Source organism: Pezoporus flaviventris, unplaced genomic scaffold (genome assembly GCF_033815535.1).
Source record: "Pezoporus flaviventris isolate CSIRO_AGI_PZ_B2104156 unplaced genomic scaffold, CSIRO_AGI_Pfla_v1 ptg000031l, whole genome shotgun sequence".
NCBI lineage: Eukaryota > Metazoa > Chordata > Aves > Psittaciformes > Psittacidae > Pezoporus > Pezoporus flaviventris.
This window is the reverse complement of record NW_026892579.1, coordinates 7,814,071-7,840,798: the sequence shown is the minus strand read 5'-3', so window position 1 is coordinate 7,840,798 and position 26,728 is coordinate 7,814,071. Positions and strand designations below refer to the sequence as shown.

The 26,728-nt window shown below is 38.9% G+C and overlaps 2 protein-coding genes across 3 annotated transcripts in view; both read right to left on the bottom strand.

Moving 5' to 3' along the window:
- Positions 1-432: 432 nt before the first annotated feature.
- On the bottom strand, positions 433-10,752 carry ZBTB24 (zinc finger and BTB domain containing 24). 2 transcript variants are annotated; one of them, XM_061460148.1, is made up of 7 exons: positions 10,622-10,752; positions 7,183-8,182; positions 6,624-6,791; positions 6,377-6,460; positions 5,397-5,480; positions 4,371-4,452; positions 433-3,763 (listed from the first exon to the last, which is right to left on the bottom strand). In XM_061460148.1, exons 2-7 carry the CDS (start codon positions 8,153-8,155, stop codon positions 2,950-2,952), a joined length of 2,205 nt encoding a protein of 734 aa, XP_061316132.1. In that variant the 5' UTR covers positions 8,156-8,182; positions 10,622-10,752; the 3' UTR covers positions 433-2,949. The 2 variants fall into 2 exon arrangements, 1 of the variants encoding a protein (XP_061316132.1); XR_009744527.1 differs by lacking the exon at positions 433-3,763 and having other exon boundaries at positions 4,388-4,452; positions 5,397-5,559.
- Positions 10,753-10,797: 45 nt separating this feature from the next.
- The window catches only part of AK9 (adenylate kinase 9), a 72,490-nt gene continuing 56,559 nt past the window's right edge, over positions 10,798-26,728 (bottom strand). Inside the window, exons 27-37 of the mRNA XM_061460167.1 lie at positions 24,759-24,977; positions 21,764-21,977; positions 20,621-20,822; positions 19,236-19,382; positions 17,439-17,659; positions 16,116-16,312; positions 15,527-15,696; positions 14,721-14,819; positions 14,534-14,640; positions 13,886-13,996; positions 10,798-11,149 (exon numbers count right to left, since the gene is read on the bottom strand). Of these exons, the coding sequence (XP_061316151.1) occupies positions 10,947-11,149; positions 13,886-13,996; positions 14,534-14,640; positions 14,721-14,819; positions 15,527-15,696; positions 16,116-16,312; positions 17,439-17,659; positions 19,236-19,382; positions 20,621-20,822; positions 21,764-21,977; positions 24,759-24,977 (1,890 nt within the window). The 3' untranslated portion in view covers positions 10,798-10,946. The remainder of the gene's footprint in view (positions 11,150-13,885; positions 13,997-14,533; positions 14,641-14,720; positions 14,820-15,526; positions 15,697-16,115; positions 16,313-17,438; positions 17,660-19,235; positions 19,383-20,620; positions 20,823-21,763; positions 21,978-24,758; positions 24,978-26,728) is intronic.

Below are 26,728 nucleotides of genomic sequence, written 5' to 3'. Positions count from 1 at the left end.
GATGAAGGGATTTCCCTTCAAATACAAAGCTTTAAGGCTTCAATTGCAGCCTTAACCATGCATACACAGAAAAGGGATTTATTTTCATCTTCAATACAAATATACTCCCTAGAAAGGAAGAAAATGGTGTCAAAAAAGCAACACTTGTGGTATGAGAAGTTCGTGTGGTTTCTCAAGTGCAAGCCATGATGTGTGCTGACAACTTCAGCGATGCAGGGTGCAAGGTAAGTCACTGCTGTGCTAGTCACAGCAGCTCATTTCTTCACTGGTAACTTGTGGAAAAGCATAAGAAAATTCCAACCCCCAAACTTCTTTTTTTAAGTCATAGGGAAAGCATCGAGCAGTCAGTATGTGATAGTGCATAACTGTAGCATCGTACTTAATTCTGCAAAGATAACTTCATAATGAACAAATCAAAGTTCAAAAAAGGAGGAAAGTCATTAAGTATTACTTTACTGGTAGTCTTAGAATTTAGCTTGTAACCAGCTTTTAAGCATTTCAGGATTCATAAATACATGGCAGAGAAGGAACTCAGTGTAAGCTCATGTAAATTTATGATTGCCAGACAGTATTATGGCTGCACATTACAGTATTTTAAGATGAAACCACCAGAATATTTATTGTAAGCTTAAAGTTACAGGATTATCAGCAAGATTTTCTTAGATGTTGTAACAAGCTTTACTGTACTTGTTAATGCTCTTAACAGCATCAAGATGCCATCAAGCCTCTGAAGTACAACTGCAGAATACACTGGTTCTCTCTGGTGGCAGAAAGTACACAAATTGTATTTCTCCATTTTGAGAGGAAAGAAGAGGTGAAAAGTCTAAATAGGGGTTTGCTGTGGGAAGGTTTGGGGCTCTTCCCCCCCCCGCCTTCACTGGTTTGTTCTGTCTACCCTTCTCATGATCCATTTATATAAAAACTGATCTAGTACTTTGAAAAACTGGAGGTACTTACTCAAACTCCCACAGCATGCAGTCAGAAGCCAGCTGAGTAGTCTGGACTGGAGTGAGGAATGTCATCCAGAATATGGCCTCTCCAGAATACGACAGACATAGATATGCTGGACTGAGGGCAGCAAAAGTCCACCGAGGTGAATAAAGAGCTTGGGCACATGATGGAAAAGGCTGAGAACTGTGTTTGCTTAGACCCTAGGTGTTGGAAATGTTGGAAAGACCTTCCTGCCGTTTTCAACTACCTAACAGGAGGTTGTGGAGAAGACACTTCTTGGATGCACAATGGTAGGATGAGAGGCAATGGACATAAACTGGAACATGGGAAATTCCAATTGAATACAGGAAACATTTTTATCACTGCAAATATGGTCAAACAATGGAACTGGTGGCCTAGAGGGGTTGTGGATCTTCATCCCTCAATGCATTCAAAACTCAACCAGACCACAGCAATATGATCTAGGCACACCCGCTTTAAGGAAGATGATGGACCAGGTGGCCTCTGGCAACCCCTTCCAGTTTGATTTATTCTACCGTTCTATACACTGGGCTTTTATGCCAGTGACTCTCTGGGCAGTCATATAAGCCAAGCGTGTACAAAGACCTTTTGTGTTGCTTTTAAATTCAAATTAATTTTTTGCATTTTTCATTTGTTAAAACACAAAATATCAATGTAAATCACTTTTTTTTTTTAAAAAGGACACTTTAAAACCACAGTGACAACTGAGCACATTCCTTTAAGTACCAGTTGTATTTTATCTGGTTTTTAACGCGCTAGTACACTATGTGAGACATGACCAGTAGCCAAACTTGAAAATGCAAAGCATATACTCTGGCATGATATTTTATAAAGATGCCAAATCTTTTTGTTAGCAGCCAGTCAGTCAATGAAAATAATTTGTACACATCTAATTTAGTCAGCAAAAATAGCTGTACAACTTTAACTCAATATGCCCCATTTATGTAGCTCATTATGCTCTGAAGTGATTCAAGTCCCCTCAAAAAACAGTTACCGGCTTTAACATATATTAAAAGTAACATTACATTCCGCTCTCCAAAGTACAAAAAATAACACTTTAAATACATACTGGGTCCTACGCTTGCAGAATCCTGTCAGGAAATTTGCAGTTCAACAGACAATGCCTCCAACATCAAGAGCTCTTCAAAGTGCTTGACAGAGTCTGAAAGCACTATCCCCACTTACTAGATGATGAAATAAGGCACAGAGGTTAACTACCTTGCCCACAGTCACACAGGGAGTGAGTGGTAAAGCTAACAGAGCAGAATTCGGGCTATTCAGTTGTCCAGTGTAACCACCACATCTCATTGCCACTATTAAAGTCTAATGGCTTAAGCATTTCTGAGGAGCAAAACTTGTACAGCACACAGTAAACAGGAGGAGTCATTCTGGGCCAGTCAAAGGCTGCAAAAATTTCAACCCAAACCAAACTAATTTGGTAGTCAGTAAATCAAAATGCACTTCAGGGAATGATCACATAGAAAATTATACATTAGCCTGCAGAGAAAAAGCTCATTAAACATAAGACATATGATGTTAGCTTTGCGGAAAGTACTGATTATCTTAAGCTTGACAGTAGTTTAGATAATCCTGACTTCATCAGAGAAGTCTTACTTTCTGATCAGCAGACATCTTGAACGCTGTTCTTCTACCAGCTAGCTATGCTTCTCTGAAGAATCACACAGGAATGTGACTAAGAGGCCAAATGGCTCCTCAGTAGCCATGGATGTGTATGAGGCACAGAACCCCACACCGATCATGTGTGAGGTGTGGACTAAGTGGTATAGAAATACCAGTCTGGAAAAATAAAAGAAGTCCCAAATAAATAAGGTTAAAAGCCTGAAAGTCACCCATCAAAATCACCAAGAAATGCATCTTCAGATAGATTATGCTGTAGAAAAGACAGTGCAATATGTGTTATCACTGCTTGGATGAGAAGCAATGCTATAGCCCAGCCCTCTGATGACAAACAACCTTTCAGAAAGCCTGTCCTTGAACGGGATGCTCATGAGATGACTCATTTACTGACAGAGACTGCTGATGTGATTCAGAAATGTGTACACTTTGATTCTGTTCTTCACTGTTTTGATGGGAAGGAACCGTATCTTGGCTAGAGTGAGAATGTTGACTTGACTCCTTAGTCAGCTGCACATGCGGAGCTGGATGTGAAGATTCTGCTAAGTGGATTCCTTCATTTTGTCCTTGATGAGCACGGAATTGTTCTAGTGCTTCCTTTGAAAGAGTGATGACATGCATTTGTTCAGGTGGGGCAGCCTCTATTTGGTTTGTAATCATATTGATACTTTGGATTTGTTCTACTTGCTCCTGCTGCGCTGATAGCAACAAGTTTTGCAGCTGCTGTGGTGGCTGAGCAAGCAGCGTGAGGTTAGCAGCCTGCTCTGTTGTCATATTTGAGGCATTTTCTGCAGTGACAATACTAATGCCTTGATTATGACTCGGCATGAAGTTTATATTATGTACTGCATCTGTAACCAGTAGCTGAATTTCCTGCCCTCCAGAGGTGGCAAGTTGATACTGCTGCAGCTGAAGAATGTTTCTCACTTCTTCTGAACTAGTGTTGGTGCTTGGGGCAGCACTGGCTTCCTGAAACTGCTTTTCCTTGCTATGAATTTTCAAATGAGCCTTCAGGTTGTCCAGACGAGCAAACTGTAAACTACATTCTGGGCAGGAGAAAGGCTTTTTGCCTGTGTGTAAGATACAGTGTCTTCTCTTGGCACTGGAATCAGAGAAGGACTTTCCACATATACCACAAGAATATGGCTTTTCTCCTCTGCAAAACAATGTATTGATCTCATTAAAATATTCACTTGGACAATGCTGCTTTCTGCAACTCATTATAGAATAAAAAGCTTAAACTATTATTTTATTTTGCTGAGTCATAAGCACTTAAGAACTGTGATATAAAAAACATTCTCTAGTTCACTTCCTAATTGTTTCTACTTGACTTCACAAACTGTAGACACTTCCATTAGCATATACTCAAGAACTACAGAGATAACATAACTGCCCTCCTGTTACAATATCAGAGGTACAAACTCTTGTTACACACATCATGGCTACTGTTCTGCTGTCAAACATAAACTCACAGTAACATTTTCACATAAATAGTATAATAGTAAGTACATTGTCATTAAACAGACATAATACACCAAAGAAGAACCTTACAATGTCCTGGCACACTAGTATTTAACAGTGAAGTACTTTCCACTACCATTTCTTTAAACAGATCAAAGAAAAAAATTTAAATAGATCTAGCAAAAATACACCCAAAACGCAAACAAGCCCTGACCATTCTGCAATTGAACAAGCACTACACATGGGTATCAGATTAGAAGTTACATTTTTGAAGAATGTAATAAATGTTAGACATACTTTACCTGTGAATTCGAATGTGAGTCTGAAGAGAACTTTTAGCTGTAAATGATTTGCCACAAATTTCACAAGTGAAGGGCTTCTCACCTATCAAAAGAGGTCTGTCGTCACTTTTTTTATCTAGCACTTCCCATCAATGTATTAGAAAAGATTTTCTATTTTACTATACCCAGTATCAAGTGTGTACTGGCAAATAGTCAAACTTCTGCCATGGGTCAGGACAGATACCTGAAACTGAATGAACTCACTAATTAAATAAGGGTACAGTATTTTAAACTTACATCTCTGATGTTTCTCCCCTTTGAAGATACTCAAGAGTAACAAACCCGAGTCTATGATACAGGTGCAGGTGTTCCACATGGAACAGACAAATTAGAAAAAGACTGACCCTGAACTAGTAGGCATTAATGCTAAATTCACGTGCAGCACCATGCAGATGAGTAAGCCCAAGTTTCCAAACCTGTAAGTCCAAGTTTCCAAACCTCTAAATCTCTCAGAAGACCCTCTGACGCACTTGCATTAAATGATCCCTCCCAGCACATCTCTTGCAAATGTCTGGTTTATTACAGTGCAGTGAAAAGATAAAAGGAAATTACTGTTCTGGTCAGCAGCACTTTTCATAAGCACACATCCCTCACACACAGAGGCGCCCAACTCATTTAAGACATACACTGTTACTAGTTAGCTCACTTCAAGCCCCACACATGCTGGATGTGTCTCTACTGCGAAAAACTGAATTCCCAGTCCAGGATTCTACCATAGGAAAACCTGCATTTTCTGCAGGCTTTATAAGAATGGGGAAAAAAAAAAAACACTCTTTCTACAATAGATACTACTTCTGCACTATTGCAATACCAAGTTTTTCATGCCCCTGCACTCTAGATCTCTTCATCAGCAATACTGGCATCATTATGTACAAGTAGAGCAGAAGTTCCTCCCACAGAGACAAGGGTCATTTGCCCACCATTTTCTTGAAGTCTCCGTTACCTCAAGAAATACCAAAACCCACAAAACATGATGGACAATATTACCTGTATGTGTTCTTAAGTGTTTCTTTAACTGAGCTGCATCCATGAATTTGCGACGACACTGGTTACATTCCGGCAGCGAATAGCCTTGTCGCAATAACAAAAAAAGTGTCAGTGCATAAGTGATCCCCTCTATCTCTTCAGTGACCTTTGTTAAAGCACTTTCCTGTAAAATAACCACTTCGATATAATATAGAGAGAAAACAAAAGGTGATGTACTGCCTCCTCCCTATCTCAACTGTCACGCTCCTATTCCTCTATTAACTATCATCATGGGAAAAGAGGGGCCTGGCACCTGCTCCCCCCAAAAACACACCTTCTCTTGAAGTTTTGTAAATTCTGATTTTTTTCCACTACTTCCTGTGTGTATAGCTTAATCTCCATCATGCTCCAGAAGTGAGGACACTTCTTAAAAGCTTGTTTGCCATTACTAGTCCAAGGTAGTGGGAAACTACAAAGCAATTTGCACAACAGGCAGCAGAAACAACTGTTTATACAACTCTTAGCTTCTGTGTAACACAGACAGCAGGGCTAAAGCAATCAAGCTGTATGTTAAAACCAGCCTAATTGATTTTTAGTCATCATAAGAGTCCTTCTCCATTAACTTTTTCTAAACATTCAATGTATTACATGCCATTTTGTCTCTTTCCTCCTATTCATTGTTGTATCACAGAATCATCGAATAGTTAGTTTTGGAAAAGGACCTTAACATCATCTAGTTCCAACCCCCCTGCCGTGGGCAGGGACACCTCACACTAAACCATATCACCCAAGGCCTCGTCCAACCTGGTCTTGAACGCTGCCAGGGATGGAGCATTCACAACCTCCCTGGGCAACCTATTCCAGTACCTCACCACCCGAACAGGAAACAAGACACCACACACCAGGGTAGCATCACTGAAGAATTTTCAGCCTTAGTCAATCTTTAGGAGGACAAATCAGCATGGATTGTAAGCCAGCTCTTCAACCCAAACTTGTTATACCTGTGTGTACTCGATAGTGGCTCTTGAGCTGTCTCTTTTGGCTGAAGTATTTCCCACACTGATCACACGTAAAAGCCTTCTGCCCTGTAAAGAAGATCACTTATTAAAAAGCCAGCCACATTCAAAGCAAGCATAAGGAGATAAATAAAATAAGCCAGCACACACAAGCCAGAGCAGAAATACTTTTTTTCAGAAAGGCAAAGAAGGCAAAGGGGGAGAGAAGTTCCATTCACCTTGAAATATTTACCTGTATGCAGGCTCATATGCTCCAGAAGAGAATGCTTTGTTGTCAGAGCTTTACTGCAGACAGTGCACGTGTACGGCCGCTCTCCAGTGTGCATCCGCTCATGGACTTGAAGAGAATGCTTCTGGGAAAAGCCTTTTCCACACTCGCTGCACTTAAAAGGGCGCTCCCCTAAAAGCAAAAGATGACATTTCTAAGAATGGATGCATTATTTCTCATTAGACATTCTGACAGGGAGATGCACTGCAATAAAGTAGTCACTAAAAATGACTTTTGCATAGTGATAACGAGAATTAAGAGACAAGCTTCACACAGCAATAAAATAATTCTTTAAGCATTGCCATATCATTCAGCATTTAAACAGTGACATGATTAACTAAACTGCAATCAAGGTAAGACATAAAGGCTATGAGGTCTGCTGACAGGAATAAAAGAGCAAACATAGGAGACACCCTAATTTGGACCAGCATCCTTTTCTGGACATTTCTTGCTGTAGGCAACAGCCCACATTTCAGCAAGTCACTAAACCCTGACCCAAAAGCAGCAGTCTATTAATGCCTACCTGTATGACTTCGTTGATGAATAGCTAAGAAGTGATTGTATTTAAATACTTTGCCACAGTCTTTACAGCGAGCTTCAGAACCCGCACGTTTTCTTTTTCCATCAGTTCTCTTTACCAGTCCTTTTTCATCCTCATCACCGAGAAGCTTATAATCTTTTAGTTTGACTGACCTCCTTATTCTACGTTTGCTGTAACGGCTCCGAGTGCTCTGTATTCCTTCTGATTTGGGATCATAATTCTCATCTTTCTCAGCTGACAGATCGACAGCAGCTTCTGAGCCACAAGCATGTTCATTTTCTTTTGCATCCTTCCTCGCTGGAGCCTGTTCGCTGGCAACCGTTTCTTCTGTTGCAGTGTCTTTTGTTGTAAAGTTCTGCTTATTTTGCATGGAGTTGTTCTCTCTCAGCTGCACATCTTCAGCAGAATTTCCTCCTGATTCTTCTTCTTGGACATTCCTGACTTTCCTCGGTCGCCCTCGTTTTCGCTTTGGTAGATCTTCATTTTTCTTGTCACTTGCAGTAACAGCTACAGTGGCTCCACTATTAGCTGGAGCTGGTAACACACTACCTGGGCTACAGCTGGCCTGGTAGTCTGTGCAGGCCCACACCAGGTCAGTCACCTTCAGCAGCTGTGCAGTAGCCAGAATTTGTTCTGTGCTTTTCTCACTGGCACGGAGACAACCAGTGTAGATAAATTCTAGCAGTGCCCCAAAGGTGTCTGCAACCATTCCCTCCAACATGTAAATTGACTGTCCTATTTCACCCTCATCAACAAACATCATTGAGAAGTATTCACTGCTGGCAGCAAGCAAAGCTTTATGGGCTCTGAACTGCACATTCTCCACTATCAGAGTAATGTCACAAAGAAAATCCTTTTTCCTTTGTTCTTCAAAATTAGCTAGAATGGTATCTTTGTGAGCTTTGGAGTGGATGATGACCAGTTTCTCAGAAGAATCAGGAGTCATTTCTGCCATTTTTATTGCAAATATGAAAGGAGGTGCCTACAACAACAGAATAGCTTTAATTAAGGAATATTTCAGAAGTTTGCATTACAGACACCAAATACCATTTGCTTTACCAGTCAACAGCATTCAATAGTTACTGAAGCAATTCTCAAGCCTCTGAACTTTCTTTAAAAAAATCAACACTTATGCCAACAGATTTGCTTTGAAAAGTGTTTTTAAATCGTAAGAAATGGCTACAGATACCTCCTCAGATGAGAATGCCGCCTATTATTTCACTTCATTATCTCTGATGTATTGTGAACTGTATAGCATCTAAAAAAAAAAACAACAAAGCTATCCTTTCTGAAAACTCCTTTCACAACTAAAACAACTGGACAAAAAGAACTCTATATTCACAGCTCCTAAATGGTGTATTTGGCCTGCATGGCAAGGTTCTGGTACCAGAGGGGCTACAGGGAGAAGCTGCTGGGAGAAGCAGCCAGAAGCTTCCCCTGTGTCTGTCAGGGCCAATGCCACCTGGCTCCAACACAGACCCACTGCTGGGCAAGGCCAAGCCCATTACTGATAGCAGTAGTGCTTCCTGAATAACAGGAGGGGAAAAATCCTGCACACAGCAACTGCAGCTGGTGAGTTCAGAATATGTAAGAGCAACAGCTCTGCAGATCCCAAGGTCAGTGCAGAAGGAGGGCAGGAGGTGCTCCAGGTGCAGGAGCAGATTCCCCTGCAGCCTGTGGTATAGCCCACGGTGAGGCAGTCTGTGTTCGTGCAGTCCCTGGAGGTCCATGTTGGAGCAGATCTCCACCTGCAGCCCATGGAGGACACCATACTGGAGCAGGGGAAGAGTGAGAGAAGTCCTCTCCTGAGGAGGAAGGAGCAGCAGAGACAACCTGTGATGAACTGATGACAACCCTCATTCCCCATCCCCCTGCATCATTAAACTGGGACTGAAGTTGAGGCTGGGAAGAAGGGGGGGAAGGTGTTTTAAGATTTGGTTTCACTGTCTCATTATCCTACTCTGATTTGATTTTAATTTCCCCAAGTCGAGTCTGTTTTGCCTCTGACGCTGTTGAGTGATCTCCTGCTGTCCTTATCTCGACCCATGAGCCTTTTGTTGTATTTTTTTCTCCCCTGTCCAGCTGATTTCTCTTTCAGAACTTACCTGCTAAGCTTCAGCCTATGGAGGTGGGCAATAAAAGCAGCAAACCAGCAGCTTTTTTAGGAGCTCTAAAATAGGTGTGGCTATGCTAATTATTAACCATCAATTTGGTGTGCTGAGCTTCTTCAAAAGTAAACTGCAAAAACTAAAAAAGAAAAAAAAATCCAACCATTTTAGAAGAATCCACCAAATGCTACCACAGAAGAGGTGTGTCAAAAATGTCCATTTCAAGAGGCTCAAATGAACCAAAGGTGAAACAAAGTAGCTACCTCCCATCCTAATTTATAAGTATCATATTAAATCCAAATATTTGTATTTCTATTTAGTGAGCCCAACAGTTCCAATCACTGTAACGGGTGCTGTAAGAAACAACTTATGCTACGTACAGATGATACCCAAATGCTGCTGAAGTGGACCACAAGTGATTTTTTTAGCTCCTCTCAGCTACCAAACAGTTCATGATGGAACCAAATTGTTTCAACCAGTAGCTTTAATTTCTGGAAGATGTGAGCCTGGTGCTGCTGCAGCACCCTAAAGCAGGGCTGCAGGTCTGACTCCACAGTGCCTTGCAGTGCATTAGGGAACTGACAGTAGATGTTCCAGAGGGTTTTGGCATTCAATCATGAGCTGACATTAGTATTTTGACCGCAAAATCCAAACCAGCATGTAACTGAAAACCCCCTCATAATTCTAGAGTAAGGCTGTAGAATGACAGAATCAGCTAGGTTGAAAAAGACCTTTAAGATCATGAAGTCTAACCGTTACTCCAGGACTGCCAAGACCAACAGTAAACCGTATCACTAAGGGCCTCATCTACACGCTCTCTAAACACTTCCAGGGATGGTAATTCCACCACTTTTCGTGGGAACTGTTGGAACACAGAGGGGAAGGCTCCCACGCCGCCAGCAGCTCGACCAGACCGACTCCCGCCCACCCGCTGGTGAGCTGTGCTCAGGAGCACCACGCGCGTTCTGGGGTCTGGCTCCCAGTAACAGAGCGCGGGCCCGGGCCGGTTCTCCACACGCACAAGAGACGGCAAGCACCGACCGGGCCGCAGAGAAACCGTAAAACCCGCGGTGGGCGGGGCGCGGGAGGAGGCTGGCGGCACCACAACCCCCTCACCCGCCCCCCCGCAACTCGCTCCGCAGGGAAGGCCACCCGCAGGAAAGGCCGCTCGTATCTCCAGCAGGCGGTGCGCCGCGTGAATCGCCGGCCCGTGTTCCCTCACCCCGGATGCCCAACCCCACCCCAGGCCCAGCGGCTGCGGCTCAGTGCTGTGGAGGGGGGGAGTCAACCGGCACTCGGCACTCGGCACTCACCGCTCCCTCGCCGGGCCCCCCTCAGCGCAACCGCCACTGCACTTCCGGTCCGGGCGGCAGCAACGGAGGCGCGCCTTGCGTCCTGACGTACCGCGTACCGCACGGCGGGTCGGCCCCGCCCTCTGCCCGTGATTGCCGCGTGCCCCGCGTGGGCTGGGACGTGCAGTAAGAGTTAGTCGAGGCTTGGGACGAGAGGATTTAATTGTAAGAGCTCACAGTTAAGAAGCTGCGCCTGGAAAACTTGGCTTTGCTCACCGGCCGTGTTGTAATGTCCCTGCGTTACGAGAAGGATGCGGGTGTGTGGGGTGAGGACGCGCAGCCCGGGCTATGCAAAGCCGGGGCGGGCATCCCTCAGGGACAGGAAGGTCTGAAGGCTGCTGTCGAGGCCGAGCGGCCGGTGGTGCGGCTCCTTGTAGGGCCCTGCCATGGCAGCCCCCAGGTAGGGCACGAGCTGACAGTGCTCCACGAACTGTGCCAGCTTCCTCCGGTAGGCTTGCCGCGTCGGCTCCGGGCTCCGCGGGTTGTGCGCTGCGGGGAGTTAAGCGACATCTCAGTGTCCCCTCTTAACTTCATGGCATTACATTACCCCAAATTAAAAAATACTCGGATCAAAGCTTTTGTAAACCACAAACGTACTCAGCTGCCGTCAGCTTCCTGTTTCTTGGGTGTAGGGGGCTGGTGATACCCCAGGCAGTGCCAGATTTAGAGGCACATACATTGACATGGCACTGCATTGTATGGCTGGCACTGGCATGGTGCTACCACATCAATGGCACAACTGTTATATGATCTAAACGCTTTGCCTGTAAAAAATCCAGAGCTGACTGACAATTTGAGGGGAGGAAGGAAATGGCAAGGCCAGGAACTTAACTATGAAGGTACCGTTTCTTTTCTCTCCTACCTCTCTACCCTAAGCACATTAGTACTGAGTGCCAGTTCTCACAGCATCTGTTATTATTTTAATTGACACAGATGCAAAGGGGAAGGAGTGATTTAAGACAGCCAAATCATAACCATTTTCTTTTTCCTGTGGATGGTATGTATAGCTCATTACAAAAACTGGACAACATGAAGAACTATGCTATAAGACACTTCATCCCACTGGCTTTAAATTGTAGGCAACTGCATTTTACAGCTTCTGAGTGATTTTCCAAGGATAGCTGTATGCAGAGCTCTCAACAGGAATCAAATTTGAAGGGCACTAAATCGCTCTTGTGATGTATGGTTCATTATTCTTTTTCCAGGAGTAAATCTCTCTGCGTCTATGACTGATTACCTGTACCTTCTGTTCTTGGATACTGAAAGCAATACAGTATTGTTGTCAGAAAAGCTGCAGGAGCAACTAAACCACTGTTTCTTGTGCTTTCTAAATTTCTATTTAAATGTGAGATTAGAGAGTGATGTAAGTTGAATGTGAGAAGCCTTACTTCATATAGAAATAGGATATAAAAAGTTTCCAGGGGACCACAACATGAAGCACTTTGATCAAGTTTTTGATCAGGGACTGTGTGACTACTTTGAAGACACGCAATAGTAAATAATGCTGTATTTGCAAAGGAGTTAAAAGATAACTTGTTTTTCTGGATTCCTGTGGTCAAACAGTCACTGCGTGAGGAGAAGAGATTTGTATAACCTTTCCAGTGCTAGTACTGATTTAATGCAATACATGTGCAAAGCATTCCTAGTGTGGATATTGTTATGTTAGCAAAGCTGTGCTAACAATAGAATGAAAACAGCCTTTGTGGATGAAACTACGGTATAAAAGCAGTTTGCTGGCTTCAGAACTGTACATTTATGCAGGGGCTTATCATGTGCCTGCACTGTTCAGTGGTCTTCCCTAACAAAGCTATGCCAGCAGAAATCTGTGATAGTCCAAGAACATTCTGGAGGGCTCTGGAAACTGCATGAGGAAACATGGGATGTGAAGAACTTTAGACAGATAATAAAGATTACCATTATTGTAGACCCACAGACTGGTTTGGTTTGGAAGGGACTTTAAAGCTCATCCAGTTCCAACCCTCCTGCCACGGGCAGGGACACCTTCCACTAGACCAGGTTGCTCCAAGCCCCATCCAACCTGGCCTTGAACACTGCCAGGGATGGGGCAGCCAAGCTTCTCTCAAAGAATTATCTAAAAGAATAATTAAAAATGTGGAATACTAAAAGGCAAGGTAAAGTTCGTCCACTGAACACATTGTTAAAACTGGTAGGTTAAAGAAATGAAAGTTGTGCTTCAGAAGTCTCCAGCAGTACTGGAAACTGACCAAAGGTACAGCACAGCTGCAAACTAGGCTGTTGAAATCCAGAAAGCTGTCACTGTTCAGGGTGATAGCAAATTATTAAAGATTATTGTCTGCAACTGCTATCTTGGACTGCAAACAAGCAAACAAACAAAATTCTAAAAAAAAAAAAAAACACCACCAAATATGAACACAGGCGAAAAAGCTCAAATGACTTCCCTCAGCGGAGCAGTCTTAACCTCTGCTAGCCCCATGAGGTGTTTGTCATTATTTTTTTTGTGCTGAAAACTTAAAAATCTAATTAAACCTGCAAGGATACCCATTTTTTCATACTGTGTTAACTTGGTGTTTACATGGAAAAGAAAGGCTTTTTTGGAAACAGGTGTTATATGTGCACTTAGGCTGTTTTTCAGTACAATTAGACCTCCCATTTACATATTTAGCTGATGTGGTGTTGTTGATGTGTATGATCAGAAAGCTTTCTTCAAGTTATCTGCAAGGCAAGGCTTGTTAATAAGTTTTATTTGACCACCTGATACAGCTGAAGAAAGGCAAGCATTGAGACACCTGAACCGTTCTTCAGACAGTATTTCAGCTGTTTTTTATTACAGTAGTTTTAGTCAGTTTTAAAGACAATACAGGTTGTATGTGACTAGTTTAAAATGTAGTACCGTCCAGATTATAACATTTTACTTTCTGTTTAAAAACTCCCAAAAATGCACGTTAGAATTGTTTTTAAGGTCACTAGGGTGTTGGTGATAAAATGTCATTAAGTCGCATGATTTGTGAGAGATCACTTACCTATCTACTTATCCCATTAACCTTATTTTCCTTCCTTTCTCTAAGTTCACATCTCCAAGAAACTTGGCACTTTGTACTTAAATCGGTATATAATAGTATTTTCTCAAGTTGCACATAAGAGAACTACAGAAATTGATTATCTGTGTTGTATCCAATGATTTACTACGTTTATATAATTCATTATTTTTAATAGCATATTATTTATACTCTGTTTATACTCTACCTTTTAAATGGCAGGCGACAAACAGCAGAGCAGTTTTTTTTACACTTAGGAATGGAAACTTTGGCTTTAAGCAGCCTACTTCATTAAGAGCTTTTATTAGAGAAGTTGCTACTCCCTAAAGAAAGAAAACAGTTGTAGAAGACCATTACAGAAATCTTAAAGCTTGATCCTGTTGTCATTCAAATCTAATAGTACAGGATGTTATCTAAGTTGTGAATTGTAGAAGATAAGAAATAGTATAAAATACAGAGGGAAGTGAATATAAATCATTTTTTCTTTCATGCTCATGGCTCAAAATGTAACCCACTATGCTTAAATGATTCCAGATAGACTTGTGTCTGTCCTGGTTTTAAAAATCAAAGCAAAATGTTATCTTACAATATATGAAAAACAACAGAGTCAGAAAATCCATTGTATGATACTGTTTGTTATTCTCCTCTGATGGTCTTACTTGCATTTTTTCCATTAAAGCTACAAATATATATTATTATAAAGCTTAAAAAAAAATACTCTCAATTGTAAATACACATTTTTCAATTTAATCATCCCATAATAAACGTAAGACTTATATTGCATTAAAAATGAAATAAACTGGGTGGGATATACGATACATTGCAAAATTCTCTTTTAAAATAGAAAAGCAAAAACTGGCCTGTTCAAGGTATCCAGGCAAAGGAAGCGCAGTGAGTAGTAGTGGCTCCTTTACTGGAGGGCATTTACATGGAAGCTTTAGATTCCAGTACTTTTCTGGTAACCTAAAGAGATAAAAAATAAGCACTTTTCAGATGTGTAAACAGTGACATGATTAAAAATTGTTAAAAGTTAGTATATTTACCTCATAAACTTAAGAAGTTTTTCTTCGCTTTCAAAAACATATATCTTCTCTTTATATTTTGCTGAGTACTCAATGTTGCCAGGCACCAAAGCTTCGTATCTGAGGGGACAGAGCAAGAAAGAGTATTAATTCACCGGAAATGTAAAACATCATTTGTGCGATGTAAATTCAAGAGGTACTGGGAGCTTTCGGTAATTTAGCAAATATAGGAACTGCAAAAAAATAGCAACTGGATCATCCAAGTTTCCACAACGTGACTGACGCTTACAAAGCTCAAAATCTGAGAGTCTCTGCCTAAAAATCTGCTTATTATGGGGCTTTTATTGTGTTTCTTTAGAGCTCTTCTAGTAAAAATGCCAATCGTAGTTCTTCAGGAGATTAAGAAGGGACAGCATAGAATTGACTTACTCTTCTACCTTGATGAAAAAATCCTGCACACTGAGGAAATCAGTGGTGGAACATTTTTAATCTCTTATGAAAATCATAATAGGTAGTTTTGCATCTACAGAGTTTTTCTGTGTTTTGTCTAAACGTTTGAAGGCTTATGATATGGAAAACAAACTATACCCAAGCAGTCTTCATCACAAAACTCAGTAAGGCAACACAGGTCCTTGTAGAACTTGTAGCTGTATGAGTTTCAAAGGTGATTCTACATTGATTTCCAAAGCCACAGGCACAATATAGAGAATAGTAGTTGCTTTTCCTGTCCAAACCCTGAAAACTATTATTGAAAGTATTTTCTCAGTAATGTGTTAATGTAGGACACATAGCCTGTAATTCAGATTATGAAAACTACAGTGATGTACCTCTGTTTTCCATCCAGGTAAGTGACTGGACAGCATCCGTGCATTTGAGCACTTACAGGGAATGAGGCCTTCACTTCTGCTGCAGTCAGTTTCTTTGGTAGCATATCTGAGGGTGGGAGAGGGTGAGGTGCCAGTGGTGACACATAAACCTCTGGTCTGCTCAAGAATTTCTGTAGAAAAAGGAATGAAATGATTTTATAATGAAAAAAGCACTGTTAAGACTTTTAAGTCAAAACTCCAGAGGACTGGCTCACATAATTTAGATACTTGTTTCTTGTATAGCACCTCTCTTAGTGTGCTGGCACTGCTGCTGCTGCTTTCAGGTAAGTAATTTCTTTCCCAGCCCACTCTCCGTTGAGCTCATTACTATCCACCCACTATCCATTGCTATCATTAGCCACTCTCTACCCCCAGTCTCCCCAAAACAGATGGAGAAAGGAGGGAATGATTGCTTTAAAATGAATGTTTGGTCTATGATAATTTTAAGAGGAGCTTTGGTTTTAATGGGCTCTCCGCTGCAATCAAAGAATCTAGGCAACAATGTTCCCTTTTCCAGTAATCCCCTCCTGACCTGCTTTATGACACTTACATCCAGTTCTCCCTGTGAAGCCATTTTGTAATAGTGTCCTTGAAATTCTGCAGCAAACTGCAGTGATGATGTTATAGAGCAGTCGACCAGTTCGCCCTTTTCTGCAAGGCTTACAGGGCAGTACTGTCCAAACTCCCCCAGCCGATGCTGCAGCTCTTCGGGAGTGATACATAAGTCAGCAATGCTGGCTGCTTTGCCTGGTAATAAAAACAATGTTTTATTAATGAAAGATGTAGAAACAGAAAACATTTTTTATTCATAAATGTCACAGTTTGGAAGATACTGCAATTCATCATGTGAAAATGATATAAAATAATGAGAATTAAACCAGCAATTTTTATAGATTGATAATAAAATGAAGTTGCAACCCATTTTACCAATTAATAACATTTTTCTAGCACTTATTAGTAATGTGGGATACTCTGTATGCTTAACTTACACTGTTTTCCCTGTCACAGTTTTATTTATTATTGATTGTTTTACTTGTTTCTGTTGTTAAGGAACATTTCAACTATTATTTTATTCCTTTATATTGGTGAAAAAGTGTACAAGGTGTGCTAAAAGCTTCCCCTTTACTCATCCAGTCTATCTGGATGATACATATTCAAAATCTTGACTAAAATGTCATACAAAAACCAAACTATTTTAAAATTATGCTTCTCAAGCTTGATGTGAAAAAGTGGTTTGGTTTTTTTTGCTTATGACTTTTAAGAAGGTTGCAGCCACAGAGCTGTAAAAGTTAAAACTAGAAGGTAAGTATAAGATAAGGAAGTATTTTTGCCCTTCAGAGGCACAGGTATGTTTAAACCTGACCAATGCTGACACACAAAATTCAAGTGGAAAGTGTCATTTTAGACCAAAGTGTTTTTCCACAGCACAGAATTTAACTTGGATGGAATATTTAACCTGAATTCCAAACTTATTCTTAACATTTTCTCCTTCCTTCCATCTTCCTCCACTGACACTTAAGTGAAGCTGCAAGTTATAGTCCCCCTTGTATACTTTGAGGTATCCTTTGTGATTTATCACTGAATGTTGAGGAACCTGCAATGGACCATGAGACCCGTGACATCTTTCAGCTGTATTCTGTTATGCCATTCTTTGGAGAGTGACCTCAGACTGTCCTGTAGTTGGTTTTGTCTTTACTCTTTTCAAAAAGAGATCTCTTCAAGATCTTTGCAGATGAGATCGGAGAATTTGAGGCTATGTATGTGCTCAAGAATTAGCTTCGTCCAAAGCAAGTTGAAGTTGAAATGCACTCATTACATTGCAGCTTCTTAAAGAAACAAATACTGTTCTGAGAAACGTTGTTTTTTCTTTTACCTTCTCTTATTCTTTCCAGGTATATCTGTATTGTTTTAACAACCACTTGAACTTCCTGCAGTACTTTGTTCCAGACCCACCACTTGCTCCGAAAAGCATCAATCACACACCAGTTCTGATGCTCCTTCGTATAGTAAGTTCTGATTGCATTGATGTGCTGTTCATAGCAGGATTTTTTAATAGTTAGAATCTGTGAGCTGTCATGTTCAGGGTAGGGAGGCCTGAAGACAATGAAAAATAACACTGATTTAAGTATGAAGATTAGATAATTTAATTGAATTTCATGTGCAAATTGTAGAGTTCACTTTAAGTCCTATTTACAAAATTCTGCTTATTTGACTCTGTAGAAGGTATTTGAGAAATACAAATTTCTCATTGAGACTGTTACCATTTACCATTTACACTTCTGATCAGACAGCTGTGTTCAGAAACAAAGAACAAAACTTTTGCCATTTAAGTCCCAGATACAAATCAATAATTCCATAAAGTATTTGGACTGTATCAGCATGTATTAACTGACACACATTACTAATACACCATTAAATGGTATCCTAGACAAAATGCTGTGTGACTTTTTAAATGGAAGTCAATTGTTAATGAAAAACAGGCTTGGTTTTGAATTGTGCCAGTGTTTGAAATCAAGAATTAGCCACAGTCCTTGGATATATTTTGAAAATTGTCTGTCATATTTACATATACTAAAATTAAAATAATCCATCTGACCACTAAAAATATTATGCAAGACCAGGAAAGAAATTTTTACTGGAACAATGGAGCATTTGCTGTTCTGGTTCTTAATTTAAATAATGCCAAAAAAAAGCAAACCAAAAAAACCTTCTGTTTTAATAGGATTAATTTTGCTGTAATTTGTACCTTTGAGAAGTATCTGATAGTGCATGTTTTATTTGTATTTAAGCCAACGAAATGTAATTAGTTTGGGATTTAAAATGAAAAGTTTGAAGTAAATACTTTTAAAAAGACAGCATTAATTTTTTTTTTTGCAATGGAAATAGTCTTTAGGCTTTCAGTAAACACGTAAGCATTGTACTGATTATTTGATAAAAAGAAAGAGGCAAAATGAAGGAGACATGCAATAATGCTCTAAGTTATCTGGAACTTCTTAGAAACACTTCCTCTAATGAGAACCAGGTTCTCACACAATTTAATTTTAAGGTGAATATTCTGTTCTTATTAGTTCTCTGTCCATTTATAAACTACTTACTACTCTTCTTCAAAAACAACCAACAGCTCTTTTAACCAGAATGTTTTTATCTCGTTAGAAAAACAAAGAAGGGACTGAGTTGAATGGAAAGGTTTGGATGAGTAACTCACGAATTGTATACATTATTAAAATATATATTATTTTCATCTTTTAAAAAGAACTTAAGACTGAAAAGAGAGCTTATTAGATGAAGTATCAATTTCCCTTATGATGATAATAATTGAATTGATGAATAATAAACTTCAGCAGCGGAGTGAACTAGTAACATTTCTAATGTATGGTTTCATTAAAACTGGTTTAACTAAGCAGTGCACATCTGTGACCTCAATTATACCATCGGCAGATCTGGACAGAGCATGCCACAAATGCCTTATGTCTTCGTTTCTGGTCTATGGAAATCAGTGTGTTAAAATGCAGAGACTGGTGCCCACATCTTCCCATACGTGGATTTTGGAGACAGCTGGGTTATGCACCAGCTTAGATACAGCCTCTCTGGGTATAGCACTTGAGGCACATAAACAGAGAAATTACAATATTGTGTGGGTAAAAATATTGATATCATGGAGCATCACTACCTGTTCATGCTTTCCTTATCCAACAGTGCTCTTCTGAACACTTCCTTTGTATCCATTTCTAACTCAAAGATCTTCATTGGAATTATCCTCGCTGATTCCAACAGGTTTACTTGGTTTGTTGTTACAGGGTATCCATCAATTACAACTCTGCATACAAACAGAAACAGAAAGACAGATTTCCTATGAAGTCAGTATCTAATTAACCATTAAGACTCTATATTCCTAGTACATTCTCAATCAAGATAAAAGTCTACAGCCATGCCATGAAGTTACTGTTTCCCTGACAGCTCTTCACTCCTTAGAATTTACAATAAAAAAAAACCCCAAAAAAACAAACCCCCCAAAAAACAAAAAGAAAAGAAAAACAAGTAGCTAGAATAAGTAAAGAAAATACACAAAGGGCAGGGGGGTTGGAACTAGATGATCTTAAGGTCCTTTCCAACCCTAACTATTCTATGATGCTATGATTCTATAAAAGGTATAGGAATGTAAGTGGATGGCTCTGACTTATAAAAGTGACAGACTTTAATATTCTGACACATCAGTCTTTCAGAAACATAATTTTAAGTGTGAAAATCTCCATATGGATTGCGAGGAATAATTTTTAAAGTAGAAGTAAAATGATATACATTACTTGAAGAATCTTTAATCGTATTTAAGAAGAAATGCTTTTCACTTATTAGGCAATACTGGGACAAAATATATTGAAACAATATTCTGGTGTTTAACATGAAAGAAGTGTTGAAAGAATTCTTCTCTCAAGCTCAAATACTTTTCGGAGATTATTCCAGAATTGCCTTTCCCTATAAACAATTCTCCTTTTTGGATAGAGGAATTGAATGTCATAAAATAATGATCCTGAAGCTTTTTAAGTCTGCCCAGTATGGAAGATGTTTTAGTGGTGGAGAAAGAGCCTAGGAAATCAGGATCACATAGGAATGAGGTGGAACAACTTGCTGGTTTCAGTTCCTCCTTAATAACTTCAGTTGTAACAAAACCAGAAAAAACAATGAGTACTGAACCAGTCAACGTGACCAGAGAGAATCAGATGCCTGAGTTGGTACTGGAGCTGGTTTAAGAGAGAGAAAATGGTAGTTCTCAAAGGATAATAGAAATAGTGGCTTATTGCCTAAGAAGGGTAACTTCCATTGAGCATATTATTTGGATTTACTGGAATATACTTACTTGAAAACTGCAGAAAATTATGCTTCAGTCTGGTTTCCCAGAGTAACGTGAAGAAGGTCATTTTGTATGGATTATTTTGTTAATGCATAAACCACTGATGTATCTCAGTGTTGTTTTAGTGATAACATGGGAATCATTGCCTATGAAGAGACAGGCATGTCTTGAAAAAAAACAACCCAAAACGCAAACAAGACTCTTACCCAGTGGTATTACACACGTGGTTCATCAGGGCCACATCTAGAGCCTGGATGGCCAGTGCATCAGGTACGGTCAGTCCTTTCTGAAGGTGCTGCTTTAACGTAAGTGCTAGCTGACTCTCAGGCTGATTGTTTAACACAAGCCGCATGGCATCTCCTATACTCAGACGCAGTAACCCATATACACTTGCAAGTTTCTTGGCAACTGGAAAACATTTTGATTTCAACACGCAACTTTTATGTAAGCAACATCACAATTTATTCTGCTAAAATATGTCCTTAGTCTCAGAAGTTAACTGCTCAGCTCATTCCGTGGGTTATTGCCAATGCAGAATCTTGGTGAGTGGGCACCCTCAAGGGCCCAAACTTTTGCATGGACATGTGCAGAGCATGTCCAATGCACTAACAGCATTCAATTCAACACTTCAATTGCAATTGAACTGCAATTCAACAACTTCAGCAGCAGTAGTCAGTATTACAAAACATTTTAGAAAACATGTCCCTTTTACAAAACAGCCTAGCAATAAGATCAGTTTCCCCGGAAATATGGTTAAAATTTCCTCCTTAATCCGGGATAATTTGAACCCATCTCTTCTTTTTCTAGTATCTTATTCTAACCATTAAGCTATGGTGTAAGCTGAATTTTCAGCTTCCCCAGTTAAAGGCAGAGACCTGTGAGTTGAAAGAGTCACAGAGAAAGAAGGAGGGGATAAAGAAAATCTACAAGTTTGGAAACAGACTGGGGAAAGTGAGATTTAGGTTTGGGTTCTCATCCTATATTATAGGACCAGAATATATAGAATAAGAATATGGCTTCATTTTACATTAGATCATATTGACAGAAAGAAATAAAAAAAAATTAGAAAATAACTGAAATAATACAGGATGTACAGATAGTGTAAGTCCACATTTCTTACGTGATAGTCCAGGTCACTAACTTCTTAAGAAGCTGGGATAAAAATCAGATGGACAATGCATAAGTACCTGATTGTCAAGACACTAGAGAATGGAACTAAAAGAATCTATGCCCAGCAAGAAAAGCAGGAAGACCAACAGTATTAATGGTTTATGATTTTTTTAATAGCAGTAATGACAGATACATAGTTATTAGATAAGGTTTTGTTCTATAGATAATACTTGTCCTACCTGTAGTCTTTCCAGATTTTGGAGGTCCCACAATTGCAATCTTAACTGGCACAGTTGGTTTAGGTTTTGGCTGACAAATATATTTGATGGGATTTTTCATAAATGTTTCTCTATTTTCTTTACTTGAAAAGAAATAAATATATTGTCGATGGATTACAGGAAAGACTTTGTTTCCATAGCTTTGTGGTGGCTTCATTACATCTCCTTCACTTAGCTGTAGGATATACAAAATGGGAAGCAGTTGATTAGTTTTGATATAAAGCCTACTCTCCTTCTGTCCTACAGAAGTGGCTTTATAAGCAGGTAGAGGAGTATCAAACGTATAAAACAAACCATTAAAGCATTCTGAAATTCATACATATAGGCATAATATTTTGTCTGAGTCTGAGGAACTTCCGTACATATGCAATTCTTAACACTAAAAGATCAAGTGAACATTGGAGACACAAAGAATATTCACTGTTTCCAGTAGGTGGTACCATAGCACTTTCTGTCCATCAAGAGAGTGTAGTCAGAGAGATGTAACATACCTTTTTAATTTTCAAAGAATAAAATAATATTTCTCTATGAATTATGAATTACTTATCAGCTTGACAGTGTTAAGATACACTGAGAATATTGTATTCAGCAGAACTCATGTACAAATGACGAAAACAGAAAAGAATATACTTACTTAGAATACTTACATTGTGGTGAAGTGTAAAACCACAACAAGGCCAGCCAAAAAAACTTTTGGTAAAATACATACACTGCTGATGAAATCTTTCCAAATACATCAGACAGCCCATTAGAAAGTCTGTAGTGTTGATGGATCATTGAACTCTGAGAGGACCACTAATGGCAGAAATGGTCATTGCAGAATGCAATGCATTCCTTCCATCATGGTTCATTATGAAAAAACTTAGAGGTGTCCCTGTTGCAACCCTTCTTGGAGGAACTGGCATAAAGCGTCAATAAAAGATGTTTTAGAACAAATTGTTGACACCTGTAGAAAAAATTGCCCAGACCAGATGTCATTCACCTTACAGTTCTAAAGGGACTCAAAAGCAAAATTGTTACAGACTGCTGAGTAAACCTATTGCTTACGTTAGCCTTCCTTCCACAAAAAAGGAAAGCAGAGAAAGTGATTGTTTCTTGAAAAGGCCTCCAGGATAGATCCTGGCAAACAGTCCAGTAAATCTGGCCCTGTATTGAGCAAATTGAAACACATTAAGAGTTAAAAAAAAAACCAGTAGTTACAGGCATACATAGGAAATAACGGGGAAGAGCCAACTCAAGCGTCTTGTAAAGGGAAATCATACCTCACAAAATCTACTAGTATGCTTTGAAGGAGTCAGTAAATATATAGATAAGTTGATTTGGTTGTTACAGTAACAGATGAGACTGTTCTACTGTGTGGCATTACCTTGTCAGACTCTTCTCTGATTCTTAGGTTCCTGTTCCTGCACCAATTCATTTCAGGGTGTTTGCCCTCAATTTATAAGATGTCAGAAGTCTGTTCTACTGTGTATCTGCCCCGTTCCTCCCTCAGGTCTTAAATTTTATTCTCTGCTTATCTAATCAGTTGCATAACTCCTTTCCTCCACCCTAAATTTAGTCTAACAGTAATTGGCATGTACTCTTATCTGTCTATGCAAAAAAAAAGTCTGGTATGTAATCAATTTCATAATTTCTGTTATATCTTAAAATACTCTCAAAATGATCCTATTTTCCTTTCATTATTGCCAGCATATACATTTCCACTGTTAGCACACCACTGATTTTATCTACTAGATTTCAGTGATGTCTTTCTTCTAACTAAATTCTGGTTGGTAAAAAAACACTATATAGCATGAATGAATGGAGAAATGGAATGACAAAAATGTAGTGAAATCTTAAGAGAACAAAGTGCAAAGTCTAGCATGCAGGGATAAATAAGAATTAAATATACAAGCTAGGGTTCAGTAATTGGAAATGACAGAAGAGAGATCTACTTCTGTCAGTATGTCCCTAGATTATTAGATGCCAGTTTGATACAGCCATGGAAAAGGCAATTCTTATCCTAAAATACTGTAAGAATTTTGATTCTATAAAGCTGTAATAAGAGTTGATCTGTATACAGTTCTGATTGCCAAGGTTAAAGAAAAATAAATGTAATCTGGAACAGGTGAAGACCCAACATGAAGACTATAAAAAATGGAATTAAAGTTACTTGATTAAGTAGTGTAGTAAAATGAAGGCCAAAGTATGTTTCTTTCAGGAATTTCCTGTTTTCTGTATCTCATTCAGTGGGGTTTTTATATCAGTTCTCCTTTTTATTTCTCATTTATTCACAGTCCAACCTGTTTTTATTTCTAGCATTAAAACCAAAACTATACTTGCTAACATTTCACTTGGTACCTATAAAACTGTATCAGCCCACTTCTGGGGACAGACAGGAGTACTTTCTGACCTTGAATTTTCAGATCTCAGAAAAATACTATGGAATTAGATTTGTTGCTCTTCAAATTTGTAAATTTTAACAATGAATAATTATTTCTGATGGATTATATATATTTAACATTTGTTGGCTTACTTTTTTGACACTGCTAGGGTAGTGGCCACCTCTGCGAGTTCTTACAAATTCAAATCCCAAATCCTTTCAGTTTGTTTTCATTGCTTCTGGAAGGCTTTAAGACCTTCTCTGTTTTCCAGTGTTTTGTGTATCATTAAGAGTTAGGCATTTCTTTCTGATTCAGTGCCACCTTTAATTGTGTCACCAATGCTAATCTAACAGATTTTACTAAGTGCCTCTCAGCCTTAAGTTAGCTGCAACACTGAAAAGACTAACAACTTTTATTATCAGTACTTGCTGTATTTTGTGTATACTAAGTGGTGTAATTTTGATTCAGTAATGTAGTTTTTATGGCATATTTCTGCTATTAACTGCTATTATATGACAATTTTTTTTTATGTGACATTTACATTTAAAGGTATTATTTCTTGAAAGTATTCTTCAGCTATATAAGAACATTACCTTGACTGGATCCCACTGACCAAAAGAACTTGGAAATTTATATGAGAATACTAGCATCTTCTGTGCAAGTGGAAAACTTATTGGGTAGCATTTCTCAAAAATGCTTCCACGATTTTCCATTAGAGAATTCAGCTTGCTGTATATTTGGTAGTGTACGATGTGAGGCTTCCGTCCTCCATTGATCTCAATTAATGGTATTAACCATTTTCCAAGTTCCTCCTGGTTAATGAAAAAGAAATTAAATATTAGAATTATAAACACAATCATATTTTTAATAATGGCTGACAGCAGCATTTTCTGTGAACTATCAGGGGTTTCTTGAGCATGTTCTCAGTCACTGTAAATCAGCAAAATTTGATTTGAGATAGGAATTGGTTTTCCTGTGCACTGAAGTTTAAATTAGCCAGCCTATATGAAGTATCACACTATTAATAATAAAAAAAATAAAGCAAAACAACAAAAAAGGAGACAGTCTGACTGTTAACCTTAAGGAATCTCCTATGATAAAGCTAAAGCTTGAGAAATATATTTTATTAAAATAAAAAAAATCATATATCATTCCTTCCCTACTCCCAGTGATTTATAAAGGCTTACTTAGTCACTCTTTACAAATATTGCTGCTCTCTGGTAACTTATTCCTCATCTTATTCAACTAAAACATAAACCAAATCCATTTTCCACAGAGTTTTTTCTAGGAGCCTAATACTGTTACAAGTGCTAATGTGTTTTAATGTCATCATTTAGTTTTCCATAAAATACCAAGATTCCACAATGTCAGAGGATCAGCAATTAAAGAACCAGAGAACAGTCTTGAGTAATGAATCAGAAATACTTACTAACTATACTTAAAAGTTATCTAAATTTTTTTATAAAGGCATATATGTTCTTGGAATTAAAAAATAATGAGAAAATTCTTGAGTAAACTGTAACTAGGGGATACTAGTAGCATCCAGTCCCAGCTCCCAGTATGTAATTCTAGTATATGGTATTACTTATGTGTAATTCCTCAACTTACATGTATCTATATGTGTAATATGCACAGTCTTGGATATTTCCACTTACTGTCATGCAGAACTCAATGTAATAATGAATCCTAAAACACTATTCACCTCTTGTTGCTGAGATGTATGTACTTTTTGAAAGAAACAAAATTTGCTGGCTCTCTTAATTGCCTGTTCCTTTTCTGATCAAATTTTTCATCAGTTTACAAGCGCAACAAATCATACACTCCCAAATAACAAGAGAGGAAAAGTGCTCCAGGAACTATGGTATTCCACTAGCTTTAACTTGAAACATTGTATTGTTCATGTAAGGAGCTAAGGCTATTCCTGTGTCTTCTTGCTTATTGCCTCTCATGGGCCTTACCCTAAATTCTTTCCAATTCTATTTAGCATTTATTCAGAACCCCTACTTTTTTCTTTTTTTTTTTTGTGATTATCGTAGAAATACACGATTATATGCATTGAATAGTTGAATAAAATTTTGACACTTTACGCTTTTGGAAGTTGAATGTACTTTCAATTCACCTTCTTCCAAAATTAATGGAAAGGTGAATCTCTGAGCATGAAACATTGATCTCTTCCATACAGCTTATGCTTCCTTGTAGTACAAAGGGTGTTAGGAGTTATTCTTGAGTCATCTGATATTTAATTCATTAACTATTAAAGTGAACCTTCAATCAGTCATACTTGTGGTGTTGGTAAAGGTTGAATTCACTTTGCAAATCTTGAATCTATGTCTTGGCTGTCTAATGCTGTAAACTTGCTGTCAGTTGATAGAGTTTCTTCTAAGTGATGATTAGTTTCCTGCTGAAGCAAGATACTTAGTATATAGTAAATAAATGGCACCTCTCTACTTACTGGCTTAGATATGGGCATTAACATTGCAGATACTAAAGTTAGATGAGGTTACCTCACCATTGGTAATTGCACTGATTTCAGGAAAATTATGTTACTAAGAACTGTATAAAA